Here is a 26,336-nt window from a genome sequence, read left to right on the forward strand (position 1 = left end):
AAATTGTTGTTACCACAGAAAGTACTATCCATCAGCAATCGGATGTTCCCACAAAAATGTCTGTAATTTGGACAACCTAGTATTTCCTGAGGAAAAAATTATTTCACTGAACCATCTTGATGAGCTTAGTTGTTATATGCGAACAATCTGGAATTCCTTGAAGCACGTGAGTGCTCTGTGCTTGAAGTGTACCTTTCAGTGTAAGGTGTTTCTACAGTCTTTCCTGAGCCTCTTGAGTTAAGAGGTGACAAGTTTGCCTAACATGTCACAAAATATCCTTCACCTGGAAACTCAGCATATGTGCTATGAATAACTCTGTATTAAGCCATCCAGAGTAATGTCTGTGGACACTTAACATGCTATGGAATAATTTTTATGTATTTTATGATCATATTCTGCAATTATTCTTGTTTGGACAAAAATTATATGGAAAAAAGCTTGAGCTATAAAGATTGTATCTTTAGCACTCTGACACATTAATACCATCTAGATGTCATAAATAATCTCAATATTAAAGCTTATTTTAAAGAGAAAATTTCCTTCTCTTTTTGCCTTTTTTTTTTTTTTTAAAATTCTTCACTATCGGCACCTTGCAGATCATAGTTCTCTTAACAATATACTTAAAAGTTACAATACATTTCAGAATATGTGCTGTGATAATTGTAGACGAAACCTCTTACTGCAGAAACTTACTTAGAATAGATTATAAAAGGAAAAAAAAAATTTGAAAGAACACTTAGGTCTAACTTAAATATGCAAGCTGGACAGGATTTCTCTCCTGGTGCTTGACAGTGTAACATGTTCTAGATAAAACACAGCTTTGCAATTCATTGCCACCCTCTTAAACCTAATGTGAAATATGAGAAAAATAACCTCTACGTACATAGAATACAGTAAATGTGATCACATTATGATGTCCTAACAAGTCCCTAATAAGTCCTTTTTGCTAGGCCTTTTAATATGTTGCTTACGTGAAATATGCATTTATCATCAGAATATTAGTAAAAGCCTACCGTCATCTGCATCAGTAACACTGAAGTTGAGAATAGCAGATCCTGGAGCCAAGTTCTCCATCAAAGATGTACTATATGAGGTCATGCTGAACACTGGTGGATTGTCATTTATGTCCAGTATATTGAAGTACACTCTGATGGTAGTAAATTGGCCTCCTCCATCTTCCGCACGGATGGTCAGAATGTAATACTGCTGTGCTTCATAGTCTAGTGCACGGGTCAAGTTGAAGACTCCTGTAACGGGGTTCAGGAAGAACATGCCCTCTTCATCATCTTCACTCACAGTGTATGTGATTTCTCCATTTATACCAGAGTCATCATCAGTAGCTAGAATGGCTGCCACTAATGAGCCTGCACAGCATGAGAAGAAAGTAAAGTAAGTCACTAGCAAAAGGCACATCGCCAATGTGTTAAGAGAGAGATCATTGTCAAACACCTCTGCAGAGTTAAAGGAATCCTTTGTAAAAATATTCAAGCCTCAGCACTGTATGCTTAACTTCTTCAAAAGGTTTTTCAAAGCTGACAGCAACAAAATCCAATATTATGTTGATTTTCAAGGGCTATTAAAAAATACAGACAAGAAATGGTCAGCAATATTTATTTTTATCTTTAAATGGGAAAATGCCCAGATGAGATATCAACCATGGCAAAAACAATTTTTATGCATTTTCTTTCTGCCTCTCAAAGGGCACTTTTCTCCCCAAAGATAAATACATGTTCTGAAAACTTCTATATAATTCCTTTAAATGCAGAAATTGAAATGTCAGGACATACCAAAGATCCTAGTTCTACTTTTTGAAAAAAGTGCATAAGCAGAGTAACAGTGGTTAGAAAACCGGAAACCTTATAGGGATCAATTTTTCAGTGTTTTTTGAAATTAAGCTCCTTGTGAATTTGTGCTATTGTTTTCATTTCCGCATAGCTGCATTCACATGACTGACCTATCTTACTAAAGTTTGGAAATTCAGTCTTGCTATTTAGTATTTTGAACAGTAATTATAATTAAAATCAGGTCATTTCCAAGAAAGTTAATCATTTAAATTCTTTTTCCTGGAACCAAATGAATTATATTTGTTCTAGCACAGTTAATTGTTTACAAGCAATGTGACAACGAAAACTGCTTATCAGGATGAAGAAAACTGCTTATCAGGATGAATATTGCTACAGCTCTTTCCCAGTTGAATATCCCTGTACAATTTCTATACATCTGATTACCTAATACTTTAACATTTCTGATTGCATGTTAATTGGTCAAAATGCCTCTATGGCTGTAGTATACTGCCTTTAACAAAAAAAAACACTGCATTTTCAGACAACATAGCTTTTGAAAAGTTTGTTCTAAATAGTTTCTAGCTTAAAACCTAGCTTATAAACACTAAAACAGTCTAAAACAAAACTAAAACAAAAGAAACAAATTTTAGAAAAAGGAAAAGAGCAACTCGAGATCAGCGATTAATTCTAGGAATCAGAATTAGCTACCTAACGGTTACATTTTTTAAAGAAAACATTGTCAGAGCCAGGAGTTGAAGATGAGATTAAGAAAATACGATGTTAAGGTTAGGAATTGAGCGTATGTCAGAGCCAATGTATAAATTACTGGCAGTTCAATGGTCACCAGTCTTGTGATCCTACCCTCAATTTATTAAGTATTATGAGTCATATTCACTGAAGATGACTAGCATCACCGCATCTTTTCCACAAGAATATAGTGTTTCCATCCTGTAAGTTTTTCCACTTATTTCTTTTCTTGTTTATTTTATTATTTTAAGTAGTAGCACTCCAAGTTTTCCACTAGAATATGCATAATTCCTATTCTGCACCTATGTATTAGGCTGTTTTTTCTTGGAATAGCAAACGTTTCTGTACTTTCCTAAAAGAAATATTACTCTACTAGTGCACAAGTTAGCAAGCAGAGTTTCAGCATGACACTATTCCCTCTACCTCTCCATCATGTTTGAGAGCTGCTCACTGGATAAGTCAGATAGGTCTTCTGCCCTCTTCCTCTCAAGTACCTCTAGATAGACAAAAAGAAAACTTCTGTCACTTTAGGGCCATTTCCTATTTACATTTACCTGGAGTGGCATCTTCTGGAATGTCAAAGGAATACACTGGTTTGGAGAATTTGGGGATGTGGTCATTAACATCACTGACAGTGATGTTTATCCTCATGTCAGAGGACTGCAGGCCATCGTCAGCACGAACCAGCAGAGAGTACTTGGAGCGGCGCTCCCGGTCCAGGCGCTTGGTGGCTATCAGGTCTCCTGACTCGGGGTCAACATGGAAGCTATCATCCGCACCACTGATAATAGTGTATGTGACAAGGGCATTGGCTCCCTAAGTAAAAACAGAAGTGGTCAAATCAAGTTATTTGCCAGGAAAACCACATCGTAATTTTATGTAAGACAAGAACTGTTCCAGTAACTGCACTTGGCAAATACTTTCAGAACAGCTTCCTTTAATAAACAGCCTTCTTGCTCAGCCTCTTTTTCAGTCCCCCAACACAGATGCATACACACACAGTTTTTATTTATGAGACGTGAAGTAACAAGATTGCTCTGATACTCTTTTGCTCCGCTGTTCATAAAAGGATTGCATCCAGTCAAGACCACAAAGCTCTGATACCTGTTTTAACTTCAAGTCAGCATTACCAAGCAGTGCAACACCTTTTCACTTAATAATGATCAGTGCTTATTAGTATTTTATGTTGGAAGGTTAATTTAAATGAACATCCTGCCTGCAGACACAGCTCTGCCCTCCCTGTCAGGCTGAAGAGAAGGAGGATAGGATGGATACAAGGATGGAGATCAGGGCAGCAAGCACCAGCTCCACCACCTCCAGGTCAGAGGAAACTCCTGCGAGCAGTGTTTGCACGGGTGCTGTGCAGCAGCCCCCTAAAGGGCCCTTCATGCGTCAGGATGCATTCATCTCTATGAGTAGCCAGCCCTGTAGTGACAAGTCATTTGTCACTAACAGTACAGTTCTGATCTCTTGGGTTGTGCTGTCAGTCCCCGGAAGACAAAAAATTTTCCTTTGGGGATTGAACAGAATTTCTCACTTGACCTTGGAAAAAAACAAAGGATTCTTAAGCATTTTGAACATTTTGGCTAAAAAGAAAAATGACAGAAAAGTAATTTTATGTAGAAAATATGTTTTCTTATTTATTCCTTAAATGTTGAAATTAAAAGTTAACAAAAAAAAAACCTTTCTACCCCAAAATTGATACAATGCATCTTGCTTTAGCCCTGCCCTATCACAAACATTGTGAAAAGCCACCTTATCCTGCCTGTATCAGTAATGAAAAAATCATTCAGCTTTACAGATCTCAGTTCTAATGCTTCCCAAAAATGGCCACTACTCAGGCTCCACCTTCAGTCACCTCCTAAGGATGGCTTGCTCAATGTGAAGATGCCGACAGTCTGTTATGCCAGGGGATGCAGCCAGCCCAGCACATTTCCCCAAAAAGCCAATACTTAGCTATACCTTTTTCTTCCTAGCATTGGTCTTTATGCAAAAAGCAAAACAAGATCTCAGAATCTGGGGTTACTTCCTTCCTTTACAAGATACACGTGCAGGCACTGGGACATGTGTTCTGGTGAGCACTTGGCATTTCCCCCATGTCTTTTGTGTGGGGACCACAGGTCAGCCTGATCAAAGAGATCAGGGAGAAAGAAATTACAACTACTATCAGATAGCTAAAAAGGCAAATTAACAAAGATAAACACCCACTCTTACCTGTGACATGAGAGAAAAGCATTCACTACCTGACCTTGTGACAGTGCCTGATGCCAAACCTATTCCCTGGAGTGCTGCTTCAAAGAATCAGATTCAGCCAACAGATAAAATGACATTTTGAAAGAAAACTCCCTTCTCCAAGTGCCTGGTCTGGAACAGCTGCATGCAGTGCTTCAGCATACACAGATCCTGTGTGCTCAGGTGTATGCTTGAGATATGTAATATGTTTTCCTGTAATTGTGTGGTTTAATAAAAACAGATGATGGGAATTTAAGATTTCAGAGGTGATCACATTCTCTACCATTTTTTTGGCTGGGTAACCTTCTACCAACAGAACACACTGAAAACAGAACTACTTGTGATGATGGCCTAGTCAAATTAGTAACTTTACATTAGGTGAGAATTAGGTGAAAAACAAAGCAAAATACACAATTATAAGGTATAACATATTAAAAAACTGTATAGAAATTTCCCATCAGGAAAAGTCTGAAAAAAAACTTGCAAAGTGCTAGAAGTTGTTGCAATTGCTAAAGCCTTCGGCGCCATTTAGCACTTACATACTGTCTTCACTCTTTTCTCAGATCACTAAAAAGTGATCATTTTAACATACAAGGGGCTGAAACGTGATGTCTTAATACTATCAATGAGGGATTCTTGTATACACTTCAATCCTAAGTTTTAAAGGTTCTGTTATCCTCTCAAAGCTAAACCTTTCGCTCTGAAAGCAGCTATGCACATAGCAAAGGCAGCATGCTCATTTTACTGAGCTGCATATGTGGGTTGCACATGTGAAGACAGAAGACAGAAACATAACGCAGCAGGAGTTGACACAAAAGAGAAGAGAACATAATATATTGCTAACATCTTAGATAACAGTTTGCCAAACCTCAGCATAAAGCAGCTATTTAACGTTTATTTCTTTCTAATCTTAAGATACACGTTATAAGGTGCACAGTTACAATTTTTGTAATGGATATGCACTTTTCCAAAGTCAATTTTTGTCTGTTCATCAGAAAAAAAGTTCTTAATCATTTTTACCAGTCACAGAATCACAGAATTGTAGGTGTTGGAAGAGACCTCTGGAGGTCATCTAGTCCAACCCCCTGCTAAAGCAGGTCCCATGGTGTAGGTCGCACAAGAAAGCATCCAGGTGGGTTTTGAATATCTCCAGAGAAAGTGACTCTACAGCCTTTCTGGGTAGCCTACTCCAGTATTTTGTCACCCTTACAGTAAAGAAGATTTTCTCATCTACAGATTGAATTTACTGTGTTCCAGCTTGTGCCCATTCCCACCGTCTCTAGTAGTTCCCTGTCTTTCTTGAACTGGAGAACCCAGAACTGGACACAGTACTCCAAATGTGGCCTCACCAGGGCAGAGGAGAGGGGAAGGATCACCACCCTCAACCTGTTGGCCACACTCCTTTTAATGCACTCCAGGATACCATTGGTCTTCTTGGCATCCCTATATAGTAGCAAGATTAAATACATCAATTAGCAATCACAGAAGGACTAGCCAAAGTAACACAAAAATGACTGGAAATAAAATTCTCCTGAGAGGGCTGAATTACCTTATTATTTGAATGAAAGAATTGCTTGTTGTTGTTAAGTGTAACCCTATATTTTAATGACAACACAATCTTCTTTTCATGCTCATACTGACTTTTTAGTCATTTCCCTAGTGGAAAGCAAATAGTTCAAGTGAATGAAACAATATGATTAACTCTCTCATAATTTACTTTCCAAAAGGAATGAATACATTAAATTATATTTGGATGTATTTGCCTGACACATACAAGAGACTCCAATAACCCTCATTAAGCCAACAGGCCAATTGTTTAACACCAATCGCTCGGAAGACTTTTGCTAGGTCCTTAACAGCTCCTTAGTTGTAGCATCCTCACCGAAACACATCTATGCAAGCAAAAAGGCTCTGTGAAAGGTACAGAGCAGATGTTTTAGCATTATTTTCTTTCCTTTCTCTGACGAAATAAGACTTTTCTTCAGGATAACAGTATAAAGATATCTGGTGAAAGTGTGAGCAGGCATTAGAGTTCTCTCATTCTACAAGGCTTATCTCATATGAATTATATTGCAAATTTCAAAGCTGGGATCTAACTTAGATCTAAAGCTGTGTTCTTAAACTGGATGTCAATACATTTCTGCAATAAGCTGGGCAGCCCAGTACTGTTGACAAGTCAGCAAGTATGGCATGTGATGAAACTGCTGAAAACAACACCGTCTAGAACCAAACGGGGTGTTTTTGGTCATCAGTGCAACTACTCATTAGGACATGTTATGAGAACTTAACTCTCACATGGTCCAGCGAGCAGCCTTCAGTTAACAGGGACCTTCTCATGACCGTGTGTGCCTATGTGGGACTGCATGGAAGGCACTGAACACAGCCTAGCAAAGAGTGCAGATGCAGCACAAAGAACTGGGTGGCACAATGGCTCCTCAAACCCTCAAGCAGGGAGTAAAGGAACAAGTAGAATGTGCATCTCCAGAATAGCATTTTTTATATGTGCAACGATGCTCCTACCTCATCAGCATCCATGGCTGTCAGCTGCATTATCTTAGATCCATCTCCTATATTCTCTTCTACAGTCAGATCAAGCATATCTGTGGGGAATACTGGCGGGTTGTCGTTGATATCTTGAAGCGTTATTTCCACCTATAAAGAGAGGAATCAGAAAAAGTTGTGTGAGCACTGCAAGTTAGATGTTGATTAGACTTGAATGTTACAAATCACATAATTTTGAAAGAAATCAGGTAAATTGTGCCTAATCGCATGGATTAGAACATTGCCAAATAACAGTGACAACAGGAACAACCCCTCCGGATATTAAAATTCCACACTGTTATGAAATACTTATAGGAAAGCTTCTAACATAAATAAAGATAATTTAACTTGTTGATAGCAACTGATTTTAAATGGCCCTAGCCTAGTTTATATTGGAAAAGATCCACTGATAGACTGTCATTGTAATCCCCAAAGTCAGCCCCTGGAGGATAGCTGCCAAGTCCCGGGGCAGAGGATCATTCAACCATTAAATGCTGCTTGACATAAAGATGAGGTGGTGTAAAATCCTCTCTGAAATGTTTATTTATTGGCAACTCTCAGCTTTGAGGGAGGAAAAAACACCCTTGCACTTCATATTAAAAAATAATAATAATAATAAAAAGTTCTGTTTTACTCTTTATCTCAAAGCTCTCCTCTGATTGCAAACAAATGTTACTTTAGGAGCAGTCACTACCATCTACTCATATGCATGTTTGCCTATGCATATCTAAACAAATATTTTTTTCACTTGCTAAATGCGCATGTTTTTCCAAGTAATAAAGATAGTTTATGTAAGATTGTGCATTATTTCACAGAATCACATAAAATAATAGAATCATAGGGTTGGAAGGAACCTCTGGATAAAATCCAACTCCACCCCCTTCTAAAGCAGGTTCCTACAACAGGTCACACAGGAAAGTGTCCAGATGGGTCTTGAATATCTCCAGAGTTAGAGACTCCACAACCTCCCTGGGCAGTGTTTCAGTGCTCTGTCGCCCTCACAGAAAAGTTTTTCTTATCTTCAGATGGAACTTTCTGTGTTCTAGTTTGTGCCCGTTGCTCCTTGATCTGTCACCTGACACTGTTGAAAATAGCCTGCAACTGGCTCCATTCACTTGAGTCCTGCCCCTTAGCACTTCCAAGCATTTATAAAATCTCTCTCAGTCCTCTCTTCTCCAGGCTGAATACTCCCAGGTCTCTAAGCCTTTCTTCAGAAATAATCCAGGCTTCTCATCACCTTTGTGGCCCTCCGCTGGGCTCTCTAGAAGTTCCCTGTCTTTCTTCAACTGGGGAGCCCAGAACTGGCCACAGTACTCCAGATATAACCTCATGAGGGCAGAGCAGTGGGGGAGAACTTCCCTTGACCTGCTGGCCATTCTCTTTTTAATGTACCTCAGGATACCACTGACCTTCATGGCCACAAGGGCACACTGCTGGCTCATGGCCAACTTGTTATCCACCAAGACAATTAGGTCTTTCTCTGCAGACCTCCTTTCCAGCTGGTCAGCCAATAACCTGCATTGATGCTGCAGTTATTCCTCCCCACTCTACACCTGCCCTTGTTGAACCTCATCAGGTTCCCTTCTGCCCAACTCTCCTGCCTGTCCAGGTCACTCTGAGTGGTAGCACAGCATTCTGGTGTGTTAGTGACTCCTCCCATCTTTGTATCATCACCAAACTTGCTGAGGGTGCACTCTATCCCTTCATAAAGGTCATTGATGAAGATGTTAAAGAAGACCAGACCGAGTATTGAGCCCTGGGGGACACCACTCATACCTCCAGTCAGACTCTCCACCTCTGACCACAAGCTTCTGAGTTTTGTCAGTCAGCCAGTTCTCAATCTACCTCACTGTGCACTCATCTATCCTATCTTAGTTTTTTCATGGACAGGATTGTTGAGCTCTCACAGATCTAATTATGCTAATTCAAAAAGCTGTAGAGCTTGATTTTCCCTGTTTGCCGGGTATGACATGCAATGTCCCAAGAAAAGAAAAAATGAAAGAGAGGACACAGACATTCTACCTTATTTGTGGGGGATGGGGGGAGGGAGGAAGGAGGAGAGGGGTGGGAGAAATGGTTAGTTTTGGATCTAAAATATTAAATGGTCACCAAACACTGAAGATCTGCTAAAGACAAAAGTATGTGCTGAAGGAAGCCTGTTATCACATGTACTTGCCATGCCACTGTCCGCAAAGGATTTCCCTGTACTTGCTTGAAAGCATACAGGTCTGCTCTGGATGTGATCAATGCAGACATCTCTGGTAATCTGAAGCCTATGATTTTTACTGTTTCTAGTCATCTGCCGTATATTTTTCCCCCCCGATCAGTAACTGCCAAACCATGCTGACTTAATCTCTGGGGCAATCCCAAAGATAACTATTATAATGACAGAAGCTTGGTTATCTAAAATACGAAAACTTCTGGGGTTTGGGGTTAGGAACTCTGCATTGCCTACAGCTTATGTAAAATAGTAAGAATCCAAGAATACAGATCAGTAGGGTTCATGAGACAAATAAATTACAAGTGAGGCACCACCCAGGCTTGCTTGCTCGTCTTTCCCCAAGCTTTCAGTAGCTGCATCCGAAATTCATCAATCATCTCATGCAAGTAAATTGCTCTGTCATGCTTTTTTTGTTTGGCTGTTTTTTTAAAGTTTGTGTTTGGTATTTATACCCACAGTAGGTTACTATCACTGCCAGAATTTTTCCACAGCATTAAAGAGAAGTGACACATCTTTAAAAAAAGAGGATATATTACATTAACTTTAGGGAGATCTGCAGGAAGTGCAGACAAAACATTGGGCCTACAGGTCTTCAATGGACTTTTATAGGAGGCCATTATTTATACCATATACCATTCCTTTGATCATTCACAAAAGGTAAGTAAAAGGCCTCACGGACTGAGACAAAGTAACCCAGATGATTTGTTATCAAATTTAAATTTATGACAGTAGAAGTTAGAAGTACTAGAAGTGCTGATCACTAAGCAATGGTTCAAACAATCAAATAACCAGGCAAATTCTCAGAGGGAAAACTAGCCCATGTTGATTTTCACGGTGACTGCTGCATCTGGGTGACAATTAATCATGCAAAGGGGAGAAACATAGAAGAAGACAGATGAAGGATTTTGTCAACTGCCAAATAGGTCCTGCATCTGAACTGCCATGGCAAAACACACACCTCTGGTGAAAGTATTGCATTTTGTTAGGTACAGTTTCAAGCTAAAGCAGCTGCACAGCTCTGCAATTTATTTGTTAATAACATGTATGTCATGTACAGCTTCAACATTTCAGCTACAAGTGACATTTCACCACCGGAAACCATTTTTTAAATGAGAGATTGGCCTTTGTAAAATCATATGAAAAAAATACAAAAACTTCTGGGGTTTGGGGTTAGGAACTCTGCACTGCCTACAGCTTGCATAATGTAAAATAGTAAGAATCCAAGAATACAGATCGATAGGGTTCATGAGACAAATAAATTACAAAGTTGGATTCTGGAGGATTGAAAAATAGAAGTAAAAATGATATATTTTATAGAAGTAGGTTTATCCTGAAAAATCAGTTTTCAAGTAGACAAAGACATTGTATTTCATACTGAATGTGTGCGTTAGATTACGGAGAAGTAAGAAATTTTCAAACAAGGAAATAATTTTTTAGAAAGATACCTAAGTATTTTTTTTAAAGTTTTTACACTGTAATTACTGCTAATCCACTTAGCAGAACTTAGGTAATGCATATGGTGTCATAATTCACTGTTGGTTAGGTCTCATTAGCAGCTCTGTGCAAATATGCCCATTTCCAAAAATTTCACTTGAGTAATAAGTGTTTTAGAAATTAATTTCACTTTGAAATTATTTCAGAAGGCCAGACCCCACGTAAAAGCTCATAAGACAATCATGACCACAAAGTCTCTCAGTGCCACAGGGTACAGAAAGGCTTCAACATATCTTATCACATCTTTACTGAGAGGGAAAAAAAAATTCAAAATCTGTCATTAGATATCTAAGCCAAATTTCTCTGCAGACAAATGCCTCTTTCTAGTTCCATATTACATATGCATAAAGATACCAGTATGCATCACTCGGCTCTTAAAATACATGCTTTGATTAATATCATATGCTACCAATTATTAACTGTGCAAGTCTGCCTCAGACTTAATGAATGCAAGACAAGAAGGTCACCTACACCCCAGGCATCTTGTTCAGAAAGCTCTACACAATGCATGCTGCACTCTCATGCTCAGCCATGGCAAAACACCTTCCAGCAACAACAGCGAGTACAACGATAAATATCCAGTTCAGAAGACCAAAAGCCTCAAAAGCTGAAATATGCCCCAGGACGAAGGAAAAGGAATTCAAGGAAATTGTTCATATCTTAGCCCATGGAATAGTAAGGAACCCCTAGGTGGAGATGCCTATAAGACTGCAGGAAGTGACAGCCACCACCCACTTTCTCCTCTCCTCCTCCAACCCTAGCCAACATGAGGAATGTTTGTTTCTGCAAGACCCCACAGCCATCAATCAACACTCTGGGCATGCAAAACGGGCACAAACCAGTCACCTAAAAGCAGCTCCTGAGCTTTTCAGTGTACTTCACTCTGGACAAACCCTGACCAAAAACCTCCTACAACTTTCCATCTTGCAGACACACCTTTGATTTCCATCTATATCAACAGTAAACTTAATATAGGAACCAAATCTTCTTATCTCAAATAAAATAAGGACTCAAATATAATAAAATACAGCAGTAGGAAAAGGACTGCAGCCTGTTTACCCACTTCATGCTTTTCAGTTCTCTGAATGGCTCTTCCTGCTGGTCCAGGTGCTGATACAGGTTTTGCTCCTTGAATTTCTGCTGAAGTCATGGGAATGCTGTGACTATTTAGTTGCAATGACTTCTAAATCTCTCACAAGCGTGATAGAAAATTGATATATAGATTCAAAATATTGTCTTGCTTTAATTTTAAGGAAGAAATGGAAAAAAATCAGACAAATTTTGTTCTACTTTTGTCTGTGTAAATCTCAAAAAATTATTCTAAATTTCTATAAATTCCAGTATAATGCTTCCCCTCACACATTTAATGCATCTTGAAAAAAAGAGTGAAAATTAAAGCTTTCTTTCAGTTTACTTAGCAAAAAAACATATAGAATTATAGAACCATGAAGGCTGGAAAAGACATAGAAGATCATCTTGTCTAACCACCAACCCATCCCCACTGCGCCAACTAACCATGTCCTTAGGACACATCTCCATTTCTCCAACACATCCAGGGCTGGTGACTCCACCACGTCCTGGAGCAGCCTTTTGCAGTGCCCAACCACACTTTCAGAGAATAAATTTTTCCTAGTACTCAACCTGAACCTCTCCTGGCACAGCTTGAGGCCATTCCTTCTCATCCTATCCCAGTTCCTTCATAGAAGAGACTGACTGCCAACTCACTACAACTTCCTTTCAGGTAGTTGGAGAGAATGATATAGATTGCTTATTCACTGCTGTAAAATAAACAAGGTAATTTTAGATATTAACTTCTGTGCAAATTGTCTTTGGGCTTCCTGACTGGTTTTGTTCTGTTCAGCCTGTATTAATTTAGGATGCAAAAATACAAACACAGAGTAAATCACAGACATTAGTAACAGCAGGAAGTCAAACTGTCACAAATTTCAAATTTTCCTGTGTCTGAATCAAATTCCACATCCTCCAGGTGCAGTAACCTCCTCGCAACAGTGCAACGCCTCTGCCTATTGTAGATGGTCAGCCTATCCTCATCTGTGCCAACCTAATTGCTGCATCCTGCCATCTCACATTTGCAAAGCAGAGGAAGTATTAATTACTTTAATCTTATTGGGATTCTTATTTGCTGCTCAAATTGGTGCTCTTGAGGTTATTTTCCATAAACAAATTCAGAACAAATTACGTCTTCTGGGAGTATGAAGCAGTAAGGTTTTTGTCTCTATGATGTAAAGCAGCATTTACCTTAAATAGATTGTACTTGATTTGCTTGTTTAAATGCAGATATAAGGAGAGTAAAAATTCAGATGATCCTCCAGTGATAATATATATAAATAATCAAATGAGAACCTCAATTCATAAAGCATACATTATTTAAGCGTTTAGGGCATGAACTGAATACAATTAACTTCATGTGAAACTTACTGATTTTGACTTTTAAATGTGGTCTTTACTTTGAAAATAATAAAAGATACATTCTTTGAATTAACTGAGGGCATTTATGAAGAGTCTATGTGAAAGAAGCTCTACAAGAGGGATACTGCAATGTAAAGTCACTACTTAGTGCAGTTTTAGAAACAATTCCGGGGGCATGGAAAAAATTATGATAGAAAACTGGAGGTTTTTTGTTAAACAAAATGAGTATCTGGGTGCTATTAAATACAGTCTGCATTTGAAAAATCTGTTCTTACTGTAAATATGTTGAATTAAGAAACAGTTGCTAGATGGCCAAGTTTCATTTCTTAGAGCAAAAGAATTAATCCACTTCAAAAACACTAGTCCCCCAGACAATCACTATTGAACAGGCTAGACAATTTCCATGCTTTACATAAAAAGCTTAATAGTTTTATTCTGGAACAAGAAATTATTCTAGTGACCAAACATGCTGGGTTTATGAGCTACAAAGGTATGTAAAATAAAACATTGCACTAGAAGGCAACATGCCAAATTTTATCCGATCATAACGCCTTCTATAAACCAGTGGACTCATTTGGCCAGAATATATCCCTCTGTTTTATTGCGCTTATTAACATTTGTTTTTCTTTTATTTCAAGGTGAGGAGGGTTTATAGACAGATTTTTTTTCTGAAGTTCTTCCATCTATCCAATGAAAATAAGGGGGAAAATGGTTCCACAGCAAATGAATTAGTTCATGCGGCAGCAGCAAGGTTCACTGGGAGCCCCGAACCACGTGCAGTCACTTGCAGCCATCCCATCCACATTCCATGCTTCATCTGAGATCTCTGGCTAGAAAAGTGATCTAAGAAGAAAGGAAGTCCCAGATGTCTCACACATTCAATACTTCTTCAAATGTGACAGCTATTTGATTAAAGATCAAACAGAGAGGAAAGGCAACAGCTTTTCTTTCAATTTATATATTGTTGAGTCATTCTTCTTTCCTTTGCTTGTAGCCATGATATTCACCACATCTCTCACGAGATAGCATCTAATCTAAAGATGCTATTGGCACACACTGCCCTGAAGACTTGTGCTTATGCTTAAGTTATTATATGATCCTTCATGCTAAAAAACATAAGGGGCCTGTCCTTCTTTGATGGAGACTGTGGTAGTGCATAAATAATTTTAGAAGAATGAAAGTGAAGGATTCTGTTCCCCGCCTCCTGGCAAATATTATCATAAATAGTTTAAAAAAAAAAATTAAATTGCCAATTTAACATGTGCATGCAACTAACACAAGAACATAGCCAACACTAGTTATTTTTCTCCTGCCTCCACCACTTATGCCTTTAGTTCATCCAGGAAGAAATGGTTCACTAATCCTGAAAAACACATGTACATATAGATTCCTTTTTTATTGACATGAGTAATCTTATTGGCTATTCACATCAGTGAAGTTATGGCTATACTAAGAGTTTGCAGGAACAGTGCATGTGCTTCCTCCAAACTGTGAAGGCAAAGGAACAGATTAAATATCAGTCTGCTAGCAAGCAAAAAAATGGATTTCCAGAGAGAAGATGTGAGGAAAATGTGGGGGAAAAAAAGAAAGAAAAAAAGAAAAACAAACAAAGAAACAAAAAAACAACCATCACTGTTCCAGGAAATCTCTAAAAAAAAAACTTCAAGAATGATAAAAACTTAATGGCTATGCTGAACCAGCTTTCCAGCTTTACCTAAAGGTGACTCTGGGTGAGTAGGGCACTTCTCATTGATGCAGAATGCCTCATTACATTGAGCTAGGAAAGATAAAGAAGTGGCATGTAACTCATTTCTGTGGGAACCATGCTACAGCCTGGAGAGAAAGCTAATGCTGGGAAATGGTAAGCCTGGGGGAGAAAAAAAATAAACACTTTTAACATTACTTGAATAACCAGGAATACCAAAGCTCAGGAAGATGTGAAAGCTGAATTACAGCCCTATATATTTACAATTTCCACAACAGGATGGAAAGCCCACTTTCCAGAAAATGTCTTGGGACAAGACTTTTACTTAAAGGATGAATGAGGCATCTGAATATTCCATTTTCTAGGAGGCAAACAATCCCAGTACATGCTAGTACAATAAAAAATCCCATTAAGCTATTGTGCTGCAGAGCAAATCTGTTAAATAGAAATATAAAGTTGATAAGAATTCCAGTATTAATGGTGGGAACACTAAGGATTAGGAAACGAGGCAACACTGGAAAAAAAGACAAGCTGAAATATCCGGGGGGCAGCAGCAACCACTTGATCATTCAGTTTTGGGGTAGCGTCTTTGGGAAAAAATATATATACCTGAATGTAGTGAATATAAAGGGAACTTCTTCTAGTCCCTAATTGTAGGTGATGGGGATAAGCACTTAGGCGATAAATGGATGTGCCAAGCCATATACTTGGGATCTCTCCACAGAAGAAGAACAAGGTACAAGGATCTAGATGTTACAGCTCAAAGGTCCATTTTGAAGGAGTATCTTAAGGAAAGAAGGGATGTGAAATCTGTCACAGGCTGTGATCGCCCACTCCAATCACCCTAATGCAGACCATGGAGACCAAATATGGACAAAGCAAAAGATAAACTTTTGAGCCAATCTCAAACTATATTTCCTCTTTCCTAGGAGTTATTACTGATTACCAGCCTAAAAATTGTTTGGAAATGTAGGTCTCAACACATTTTATTAAAATTTCATTTTCTCCATTAAATAAACGTGTGCATAAACATGACGAATAAGATTTATAAGTAATGCTGTAATTTCCCAGGTAATTTCAATCCATGGGTTCCAATTCCAGCATATTAACACTGCATAACTTTCCTGGACGTGAAGTCATATGGTAATGTGTATTTTAGTATGGCAATTTGATGTTTTACAACCAGCTCACTTTTATAAAGCACCAATATCTCCTAGAATACACTGGGAGATCAGAGTACTTGTACAACTCAGAGATTTAACCAACACTATCAGAAAAATTAGGCAGAAATCTGCTTACATTGTTATTTAAGGTTAAAACAAAGTCATTTCCATGTGATGTCCCTAACAAACACTAAACCTAATGCTGCAAAGAAAAGGTGCCATAATTTGTTTCTTCTTTCTCTATCCGTTTTTTTAAGGTGACCACTGGGAATTGCTCTGCCTGGAGCCTTGATTAAATGTTTCACTGCATCCAGAACACTTCATCAAGCAGCGTAGCCAAAATCTAGTATGGCTTGCAAGTGACTCATACTTCAGCTATGAGAAGACTAGGATAAAGAACATTTTACATAAAAATGCCAAAAAGGTTGGTAATTTAATCTTGATTCTAAGTAGGTATGCAAAGTCTCTGAGAGCAGCATGTGCTTGCCTAGGCAGACAATAAGGCATTGTCTGGGAGCACGTTACCTGCTGTGGTTAGAGCTAGCCCTTCCTCAGAGCCCAGATGATACAACCACTAAAAAGAAGTGGTACATTCCTGTGACAGAGCTGCAAATACTACTTTTAGAGGATATGCAATATGATTTATCTGTTCATGCTAAGAGTGCAGCAGTACCTGAGCAGAGCTTTCATTAAAACCAGTGACATGAGAAACTACGTTCATTAGCCCATGAGTAAACATATGCAGCTGATAAATTGTATCCCTCCACATGTTCATGGAAACAGATGAATAAACACTAAAGCAGTACACAGAAATTAACTTCAGAAACTATTATTTGTAGCACTTAATCCTAGCGTGCATACCATAAATCACCAAGGATGACACAAATGGTATTCTGATACTCCACTTAATGAAATAAACACTGGGTCCAGGCACTCTCCCAGCTGCTCAGCGACAGCACGGGCTTCCTGCTCAGAAATCACAAAGATGCACTCTGTGCTGTCCAAACTTTGCCCCTCCTCCAGCCAAGCTGCCTGTGTGCTCGGGTACCCCTCCAGCTCAGCCCAGGCAAAGACATGTATGATGTGTTAAGCAGCTCATAGCACTGGCAGAAGAAGGCTCAGATCTTCAAATCTAAGCATCACTGCAACTTTACTTGAGAAAGGGCAAGTTAAAGCAAACAGTTAAGGCTATGTTTCAATTATTTACTGCTTGGGTATGCTATCTGCACGCAACCATGACTGATGTTATTCCTCAAGAAAAAGCTCCTACTCCACGCGATGTCCCTGGTGCTCAGCAGCCCAGGATAGCCCTGTGCAAATGGCTACGAGCAAGGACAGGACATAGCCCCACTCTCAATCCCACAATGTCTGCAAGGCTTGCTGAGTGCAGGGGGACAGACTGGCAATCCCATCTGAATCTGCTGGTTAAAAAGCTGGAATGGAAAAATTGTTTTTCTAAAGGCAAATCAAGCTGTATTGCTGCTCCTCCTTATCCTGAAATCAATATTGTCTAAGTAACTGTTTAAGTGCTACATAATTTACTGCTTGCCAAAAAGAGGCACAGTCTCACATGTAACAAAGGGAATTAAGACCAGGCTACAGAATGCAATACTCAAACCTTGGATAATTTAAGAAAGCAACAGCCTGCTGATTTTAAAACACACACCAAAACGCACAATTGTATACATGGAAACCTGAAATAATCCAACTTAATAATAACTGAGAGATAAACATCAAAGTGGTACAAGGAAGAAAAATGATAAGGAAAGCCATGAGCAGCCATGTTTTTTTCCCCCTTCACCACCAAAACCATAATGAAATACAGGTTATTTTGTCAGTACTGCTAAATGAGTAACATGTGTAGCTCAGTTAATATTCCTGAAGTTAAAAGAGAGAGGGGAAAAAAAAAAAAAGAAAGAAAGAAAGAAAAAAAAAACCCTAAGGAAAAAAAAAAACTTAAAAAAATAAAAAAAGAGATTGATTATTCAAAAATGTTATTCTGAGCCATGTTTCTATAGGACTAACTAACATATTAGGACCTCCCCCAGGTCTGCCCAGAAATGGCAAGGCTGGTGGGACCAACACATGACTGGGCTGGCACTACGGATTTTAAGTGTGTGTGTGCATTTGTATGGACAGATGTATACACACACAACAAATACATTTGAGTTCCTTGAGTGCAGAGGGCACAACCTCCAATCTGCACACCATGGAACAACCCTTCCTTGCCAAGCACCATGAGAGCACCACATGTGCTAGAAAGACGGGGAGGGCAATCAGAGCACAGCTTTCCTTCCCTCCTGCACCCATCCTTTCACTGCCTACTTATGGACGCTGGGACACACGCACGCACGTGGTCCCTGTGTCATCTCCCCAGGTAAAAGTGGTGATTTTCTCATGAAGATATTAATTCTTCTGCGTCTAGTACTACCTCTAGTAACAAAACCCATTCCAAATACCTGCCAAAACAATACAAACATTTGGCAAACACTTCCTAGCGAGGTTTTTCTTTTTTTTTTTTTTTTCTTGGTTAAATACTCAAAACACTGTACATTTGGGAACCATTTAGTTTATAACTTTGCATTTAATTAAATGAGGTCTACTGCCATTTAATAATAAATGGATTGAGTTGGTAAGAACATTTAAGTGCATGCCAGGAAAAAAAAAGGCAGAGAAAAATTGCATAAAGATAGAAAAAGCAAGCATTAGCAATTCAGTGATGTGAATATCACACCTCTAAATTAAATAAATCAGCTAATTAAACTTACAGATGTGCTATTTAATAATTATGAGACACATTCAATAGTCAGAACAATAAGTTAAATTCACTCCACCACTGAAGGTTTCCCAAACTTCTCCCTACCCATAGGCATGGTACAAACAACATTGCTACAGTCACCTAAGAAAGCACATACTGGTGCTTTTTAAAAAAATTACTGTTCTTAGAGTGGAGAAGAATTAAAGCTATAGGGCCTAATGTCATGCAGTTACTGGAGTTTAATAGTGGCACTTTTTGGAGCAGAAACATTATACAAGTCTGAATTAATTTTGGTAAAAAGTGTTATTTTTTAGTTTCCCATTCAGAAAAACAGGACTTTTTCTAGACTTTTTGCCCAGAAGTTTTTCACTCACAGCATTATCAGGCTGCTAACAAGCCACTGCTCAGCTAGAAACTCCAAATAACTAGGTTTTCTCTAAAAGTAATGCCTCCTATTTATTCCCATGGAAACTACAACACATACACAAAATACAATAACACTATTTGATAAAGCAAATTCTCAACTACCAACCATTATTTTTCAATATAGTCAACACCATTAGCTTGGAACTTTTGCCAGTGATGAACAAGAATCTGCATTACATGCTTATACAAATCTGCTTGGTGATCTGGAACACGGCTTGTCTTTCACCTTGATGCCACCACTGCTGAAACACATCACCCACCACCTCACTGTTCTCACATCCACTGGTTGGTTTCCATCAATGGTCAGCATGCATTGATGAACGTCAGCAAGTGCCATAGCTCACATATGGAGGAATTAAACGCCACCCCATCAAAATGCACATCTGTGGGAAGACTGCTTATGAAGGAGAGCCCTTGGACTCCGCTGCCATTCCTTGACCCCTGCCCCAGAAGTCTTACAGGCTCATTGAGAGGCTTGAAAATGGTGCTAAGGTTAACTCTGTGGGGCCACAGGTTTGGGGAAGCTAGCAGCAGGTCCTTGTTTTACTTTTCTTTACAAATCTGCATCTTAAAAACAAAGTTATGCTGCTTTCCACAGCTGACTCATCAGAATTGAGTGCAACAGCCAAAAATTTCAGTCCTTTGGACACATCCGATCAGTCCTCTTTACTCACTTTTCTCCCCAGTAGCAGTACCTTTGTTTAAACAGCTGTATCTTCATGCAGATCTTGTCCTGGTTATCCTTCTGGTCAATCATGACATTTATTTCAATTATGAAGAAAGTCCTCGCTAACAGTAAACTGCTGCAGTGCATATTGGATATTGCAACATATATATTAGCACAAAAAGTAAAAGTCCCGCATGCCTTAACTTCATTCTTCTGCCCAATAATGTTCAACTTCTCTACATTATCTCTCCTTAAAAATTTACTGATTCTAGTGATGAAGTTTTGTCATCAGATCCTTTTTGAATAAAGACAACTGTTTTGGATCTCTAGCAAACTGAGAATGTTCGATGTTACTTATAACTGCAAGCTCTTATCTGCAGAAAAGTTCCAGGAGGTTGAACAACACAATTTTTGGCCTGGGAATATGGAAAGGAGGCTGAAACTCCATTTATAAGTTTTTCAGTTCAATTACAAATTTTGTTTTCCATTCTCCTTCTTTAAATTTTCTCACTCAGTTTACATGACTTTGGATTTGATATAGAAAAATGAAACATTAAGAACCAATTTCAATGTTTTTATATATGATATCATACAATGAAGAAAAAAAATGTGTAAAAAAACAGGCATTCACAGAAATAGCAAGAATAGATGGAAAAGTGTGCTTATATCTCTATCTTATATATATATATATATATTCTTAGTCATCTAATAAAAAACATGAAGTGTTTCTTTCGTCCAAGTATAAATTCAGAGATTGACTTTTATTGGTTTCTATAGATCTACTACATCTTTCCTTATATGTAGAAACAAAATAAACCTATGAAGTTACACTCTATGGCCTCCAGAGCCAATACTGGGAACTTTTAATAGTCCACATTCTACCCAGTATTGAAGTGCTGTATTACAGCTCTCTCCTCCACTACCAAAGAATTTGCACCTCTTATTGACTTCAACACATTCAGAGGCAACACCATGCAGAAAAAGCAAAGAGAGACTACAGACATATATATATATATATATATATATATATATATATATACACAAATATAAATAAAACAGAAGAACAGAGTGAACTTATTCAAGATTTTTTTCTCTCTTTCCTAGCTTTAGCACTGAACAGTTCTATGCTGCTTGGGTGGAGAGGACAAAGGTTAAACCACAAAGGTTCATGCTGCCCAGCAGACTTCTTCTGGAACACTCCACGACTGACCTGATAACACTTCACAGACACTTGCTGCCAAAGGACATTAGAAGAATGCAGCTTTGTGGCCTAGCCCTAAGCAAGCCCTGGTTACCGAGTCAGAAATATCACCAGCACTTCACAATTATGCAACACACAGCTGCTAGTAAGGCTAGCTCGGTTACTCCAGACAAAGAATGACCAAATCAAAGCTTCCCTTCAATCAAAGCAAAACTAACTTTGAGGTTTTATACTTTTAGTAAACATTAAGGAAGGAAAAAAAAAAAGAAAAAAGGAAAAGAAGAAGAAAGATATTCTGGTATTTCTTGCATATCTTAATTTTAATGTGGCAGGAAGCAGAAACGCCACAAAAGAGCTGTTCTCATGGTATTTCAGGCACAAGTCTAACCAAAGAGTCTTTACTTGCTCAGGTTTCAGTTGGATATCCCAACTATAGCAACTCAGCTTTTTCTTGCATTATAGCACTTGGGTTTTTCAATGATTGTCTTGACCATGCCAAATTCTTGATCCTTTGAAAGTTCCTCGTCACTGGTTATTATTGCAAGCCTCTGGATTCCTAAAAATGTATGGGAAGAATTTCAGCAGTGCACAGAATCAGCAATTCACTTCTTAGGGCACAGTAAGCCCTCCAATATATTCAGAAAAGAATAAAAATTCAGAATGAACGTTCAAATGTAAACTATAAAAAAAAGTCAGAAACTATTCATGGTATTTAAGCATTTTTATGAATACATGATTAAAAGATGTATTTATTTCTGTGAAAGACTGAATTATAGTCAATTTATTTGCCTTTATTTTGCTTTGCTGTTACTCATGAGAGTATATGTCATGTTCTTAGTGGAGTGTTTATGCTGTGGCATGCTGTAAGTTTTAAGAAATGCATGTTGGTTTTTTTTTTTTTTTAAGTGTTCTTGTATATTAAACTGCAACAGAATCAGTCTTGCTGGTTTTTAGCTGAAACAAGAAGTTCTGGATGTACAAGCTTGCTTACTAGACATATGGAACAGATTAGAGAATGATTATTCATTGTATTTCCACAATTGGAGCAGTTCAATAGTTTCACAAACAATCAAGAAAAAAAAAGTATTTTGAGAACAAAAATTGAATGGCTTACAGTTAAATGACTCCATTATATTAAAGGGTAGGAGAACAAAGATAGTGCAGCCAAAATTACATAGGTTGCTCTGAAAGTAATGTCTCCTATTTATTTCCAAAGAAACTACAACAAAGAGCACAACAACACTATTTGATAGAGCAAATTCTCTATCAACCATTATTTTTGAACACAGTCATCTCCATTAACTATGTATTTTCACCAGTAATGAACAAGAGACTTCATGCCATGCTCATGAAAATCTTCATGGCCATCCAGAATTTGTTTTGTCTTCTGAAATGTACCACCCACCACCTTATCGTACTCACATACACTGGTTGGTCTCCAGAAGCATTCAGCTAGCTTTTGTGAATGTCACTGGGTGCCATTTTTTCTGAATGGAGGAATTCAATTGCACACCTTTGCCTCAAACATGCTTCCACGTCAGATGCCATTCTGTCAGACTGCCCCTCTGCTGCCATTTGTTACATGGCAACAACATATAATGGAATGTGGTTGGGAAGGTTCAACCTCTGCTGCCATACCAGTAACATCCACCTCTGACATCAGGAGCCAACATAAGCAAACAGGAGGCATTACTTTCTGAGCAGTCCTCATAATTTATGAAACCAGACAAATTCATACATTGACTCTTATTAGGAAAATTACAGCAAACCTGGGCATCATGGAGAGGTCTAGCAAATAATGCTGCACTTTCTCCCTCTTTTTTTTAGTCTATCCCTGATCACCAAAAATTCCAAATCTCAGTCTAGTTTAATCTGCATGACATTATCTTTCTTCAGCATAGCATAGAAGAACACCAGAGCAAAACTTTTATATAAAAATTATTTTATTTTCTAGTTAAAAGTATAATAATCATTAAAAATTCCTGAGAAAGCAATCAATCAGTAGAAAGAAAGAAAATGAGGCAGGTAAATAGTTCAGAATAATTACACAATAGCAGCAACTCAAAGCCTCTGCTAGCTCAGTGGCAGTGGTGACAATTTAATTACCAATGTAACCAATGGGATGTGTTTTTCTCCCTTTGTGAATGCTGAGTGATATGAGGAGGGCTAATGGATGTGACTCTTGTTATCAGTGATGGAATGAGATCTGCCAGCTAAATTGCTACTAAGAGCCTCATCATAGGAGTTAAGAAGAAATCATATTACATATACATAAAGTGATTTTTTTTTTTTTTTTTTTTTTTCCTTAATAGAAGACTGAGAAATCAGTGCATTCTGTACTGTGGACAGTGCTATGGTGGGCAGCTGCACCCCAAGACAGCCCTACAACCTGGTACCCCCATCAGGGCAATGCCCCCTGCATGGCAATGAGTATCCAGCAGCCATGCCCACCTTGTTACCCACTCACTCCCTGCATGGCAAGTCTAAAGGGAGCTTCTGCTTCCCTTTGTAATTTGGTCATGGGCACCTTGGATGGTGCTTGTTCAAAAATTGATGTTATTCTTTGTTTATGAATACTAATATTGTTTTCTAAACAGTATTTTTCTAGTTATACATTTAGATTTTCATCTACTGAATATTTTATAGCAGAGGCATGAAATCAATGAGAACTATAACAGTTGAGGCACTTACAATCATATTTGTGCTCTTCTGAGCAACATTCAACATCTTATCAGATCCCACCATCAAGTAAATAATAGCCATTGGCTTAAACGTATAGAATCATAGAATTGTTTGAATTGAAAGGGACACTTAAAGGCAATGTAGTCCATCTCCTCTACAGTGAGTTGGAACATTACAGCAACATCCGGTGCTCAGGAGCCCCGTCCAGCCTGACCTTGAGTTTCTCCAAAGACGGGGCATCCACCATCTCTCTGGGCAACCTGTTCCAGTGCTTCACTACCCTTATGGTAAAAAACTTCTTTCTTATATCCAATCTAAATCTCCAGTCTTTTAGTTTGAAACCATTTCCCCTTGTCCTGTCAAAACAGACCCTGCTAAAGAGTCTGTCCCTGTCTACCTTATAGTACCCCTGAAAGGCCACTCTCAGGTTTCCTCTGGAGCATTAACTCCTCCAGGCTGTACAGTCTCAGCTCTCTCAGTCTAGTAGGGGTTGTGTTCTATCCCTGGGATCATTCCTGTGGTCCTCCTGTGGACACACTCTAACTTAATCATTCTGTTTATAGCAAACATCAAACCCAGATACCTTTACTTCTACCCACTGCCACTGTGTTATGGAACAAAAACAAAGTGAAGATAATAAGTGTTTCTGCAAATTCCTCCTGAATTCAGCATTCAGTCACAACCACCAACGTGTAACACAATCCATCTTGCAAGCCTATCAAAAACAGGTGTATTAAAGACTGAAAATTTGAATGAAATAAACTCCTCATAAAGTTTCAAATAAAGCAGAGTATATGCTGCCTTTCATTTTTTCTTGAACACCTAAATGACATTTAAAACCATAAACCCTGAGTTACAGAGATATCAACAATAACAAAAGTTCTGAAATCAACAGAAGTAAAAGGATTAGTCCTGCCTAGCAAGATGCAATATGAAATTAAGTTATACTGTAAGCATTTGATTTGCTTTTTTAACAGATAAAATTCAAATAAACTTGAAGCTTAAAAGAATTTATATATTTAATTAAAATGCATTTGATTTTTACAGCAAGTTATAGAATAATAAATTCAAATGAACTAAGTGTATTCCACCATTATATCACAATCTGCTAATACTGAAAAAGCCTCGTTTTTCTTTAATAGCTGAATAAATGAATATTAAATTGTGAGAAGATTTATAGTGCTAGTGTGATAAAGAGCAAAAGTGATGATTGACTGAAATCTGGAATTAACTTCAAAGGAACTAAACTGTTTTATAAGTGCATGTATGCATTCAGACTGCACAGAATATACTGGCTATTGACAATGAAGCCAAGAAATGCTGCACTCTTTCTATAGCACTGTAGAAAAAAATGCTCATCTATTTCATTTGGTAGCATGCAGTAAATGCTAATTGTCTGTTAAGCACGCAGGAAGTGGATGGCTTTGAAATTGGAACAAATTTTGTAAATTTGCCATATGTAGCCTTATCCTGAGCCCTCTTATCACTCCCTTTGGGATGGACTTAATGTGCAGTTGACCAGAAAATCATTAGAATGAGATCTGATGATGCAGAAATTAAAAATAAACAGGAAATTATTTTATTTTCTACAACAGAAGCAAATGTTTAAGGATTAGTTTCTTTTTTTTTTTTTTTTTTTTTTTTTTTTTTTTTTTTTTTAATTTAGCTGCCAAGGGTGATATTTCTAGCATTAAAAACAAATTAGTTTGACATCCGGGCTCACAAATATTTAAAATATAACACCTTCCCGAACTTCAGATACATTATCTTGCTTTGTAGTTACTAGCTGCTCAATCACAAAGGAAGCTTCAACACATTATTCAAATTCCTTTCAAAAGACATCTTTACCTTTGCAATGCTGGAAGTTAAGTGATGAGATGCAGCTTTCCTAAAATTGCCAATCAACTCTGCAGAGGCTGGGCACCTTGTGATGGCGAGATGACTTACCTACACAACACACACATTTCCAACTATGTACTAAAATAATTCTGTGCTCAAACTCGAAGAGGAGATGTCCAAAATTAAGTCTTATGAGGAAGAAAGCATTTATCTTGTGTTTTCTCTCCCTAACCCAAGCCTTGGAAACTCTAAGATTGCTAGTTCTATCTTCTGGCCATCAGGGCAGGGTGTGAGAGGGAATGTTGCAGGGTATGCACATAGAAATTCAGGTCACAGGAATAGCAGTAAAAAAAAAAAGAAGAGGAAATTTTTTATAATAATGATAACTGATGACTGCATCACTCCTCTAAGCATATTTCTGTGCCATGCTGATAACAAGTTTGGAA

General features: G+C 38.1%; 1 protein-coding gene across 1 annotated transcript in view; it reads right to left on the reverse strand.

Moving 5' to 3' along the window:
* Positions 1-26,336, reverse strand: part of FAT4 (FAT atypical cadherin 4) — a 134,360-nt gene that overhangs the window by 57,129 nt on the left and 50,895 nt on the right. Inside the window, exons 2-4 of the mRNA XM_010710090.3 lie at positions 7,284-7,415; positions 3,086-3,347; positions 1,014-1,364 (exon numbers count right to left, since the gene is read on the reverse strand). Of these exons, the coding sequence (XP_010708392.3) occupies positions 1,014-1,364; positions 3,086-3,347; positions 7,284-7,415 (745 nt within the window). The remainder of the gene's footprint in view (positions 1-1,013; positions 1,365-3,085; positions 3,348-7,283; positions 7,416-26,336) is intronic.

Source organism: Meleagris gallopavo, chromosome 4 (assembly GCF_905368555.1).
Source record: "Meleagris gallopavo chromosome 4, MGAL_WU_HG_1.1, whole genome shotgun sequence".
Taxonomy (NCBI): Eukaryota; Metazoa; Chordata; class Aves; order Galliformes; family Phasianidae; genus Meleagris; species Meleagris gallopavo.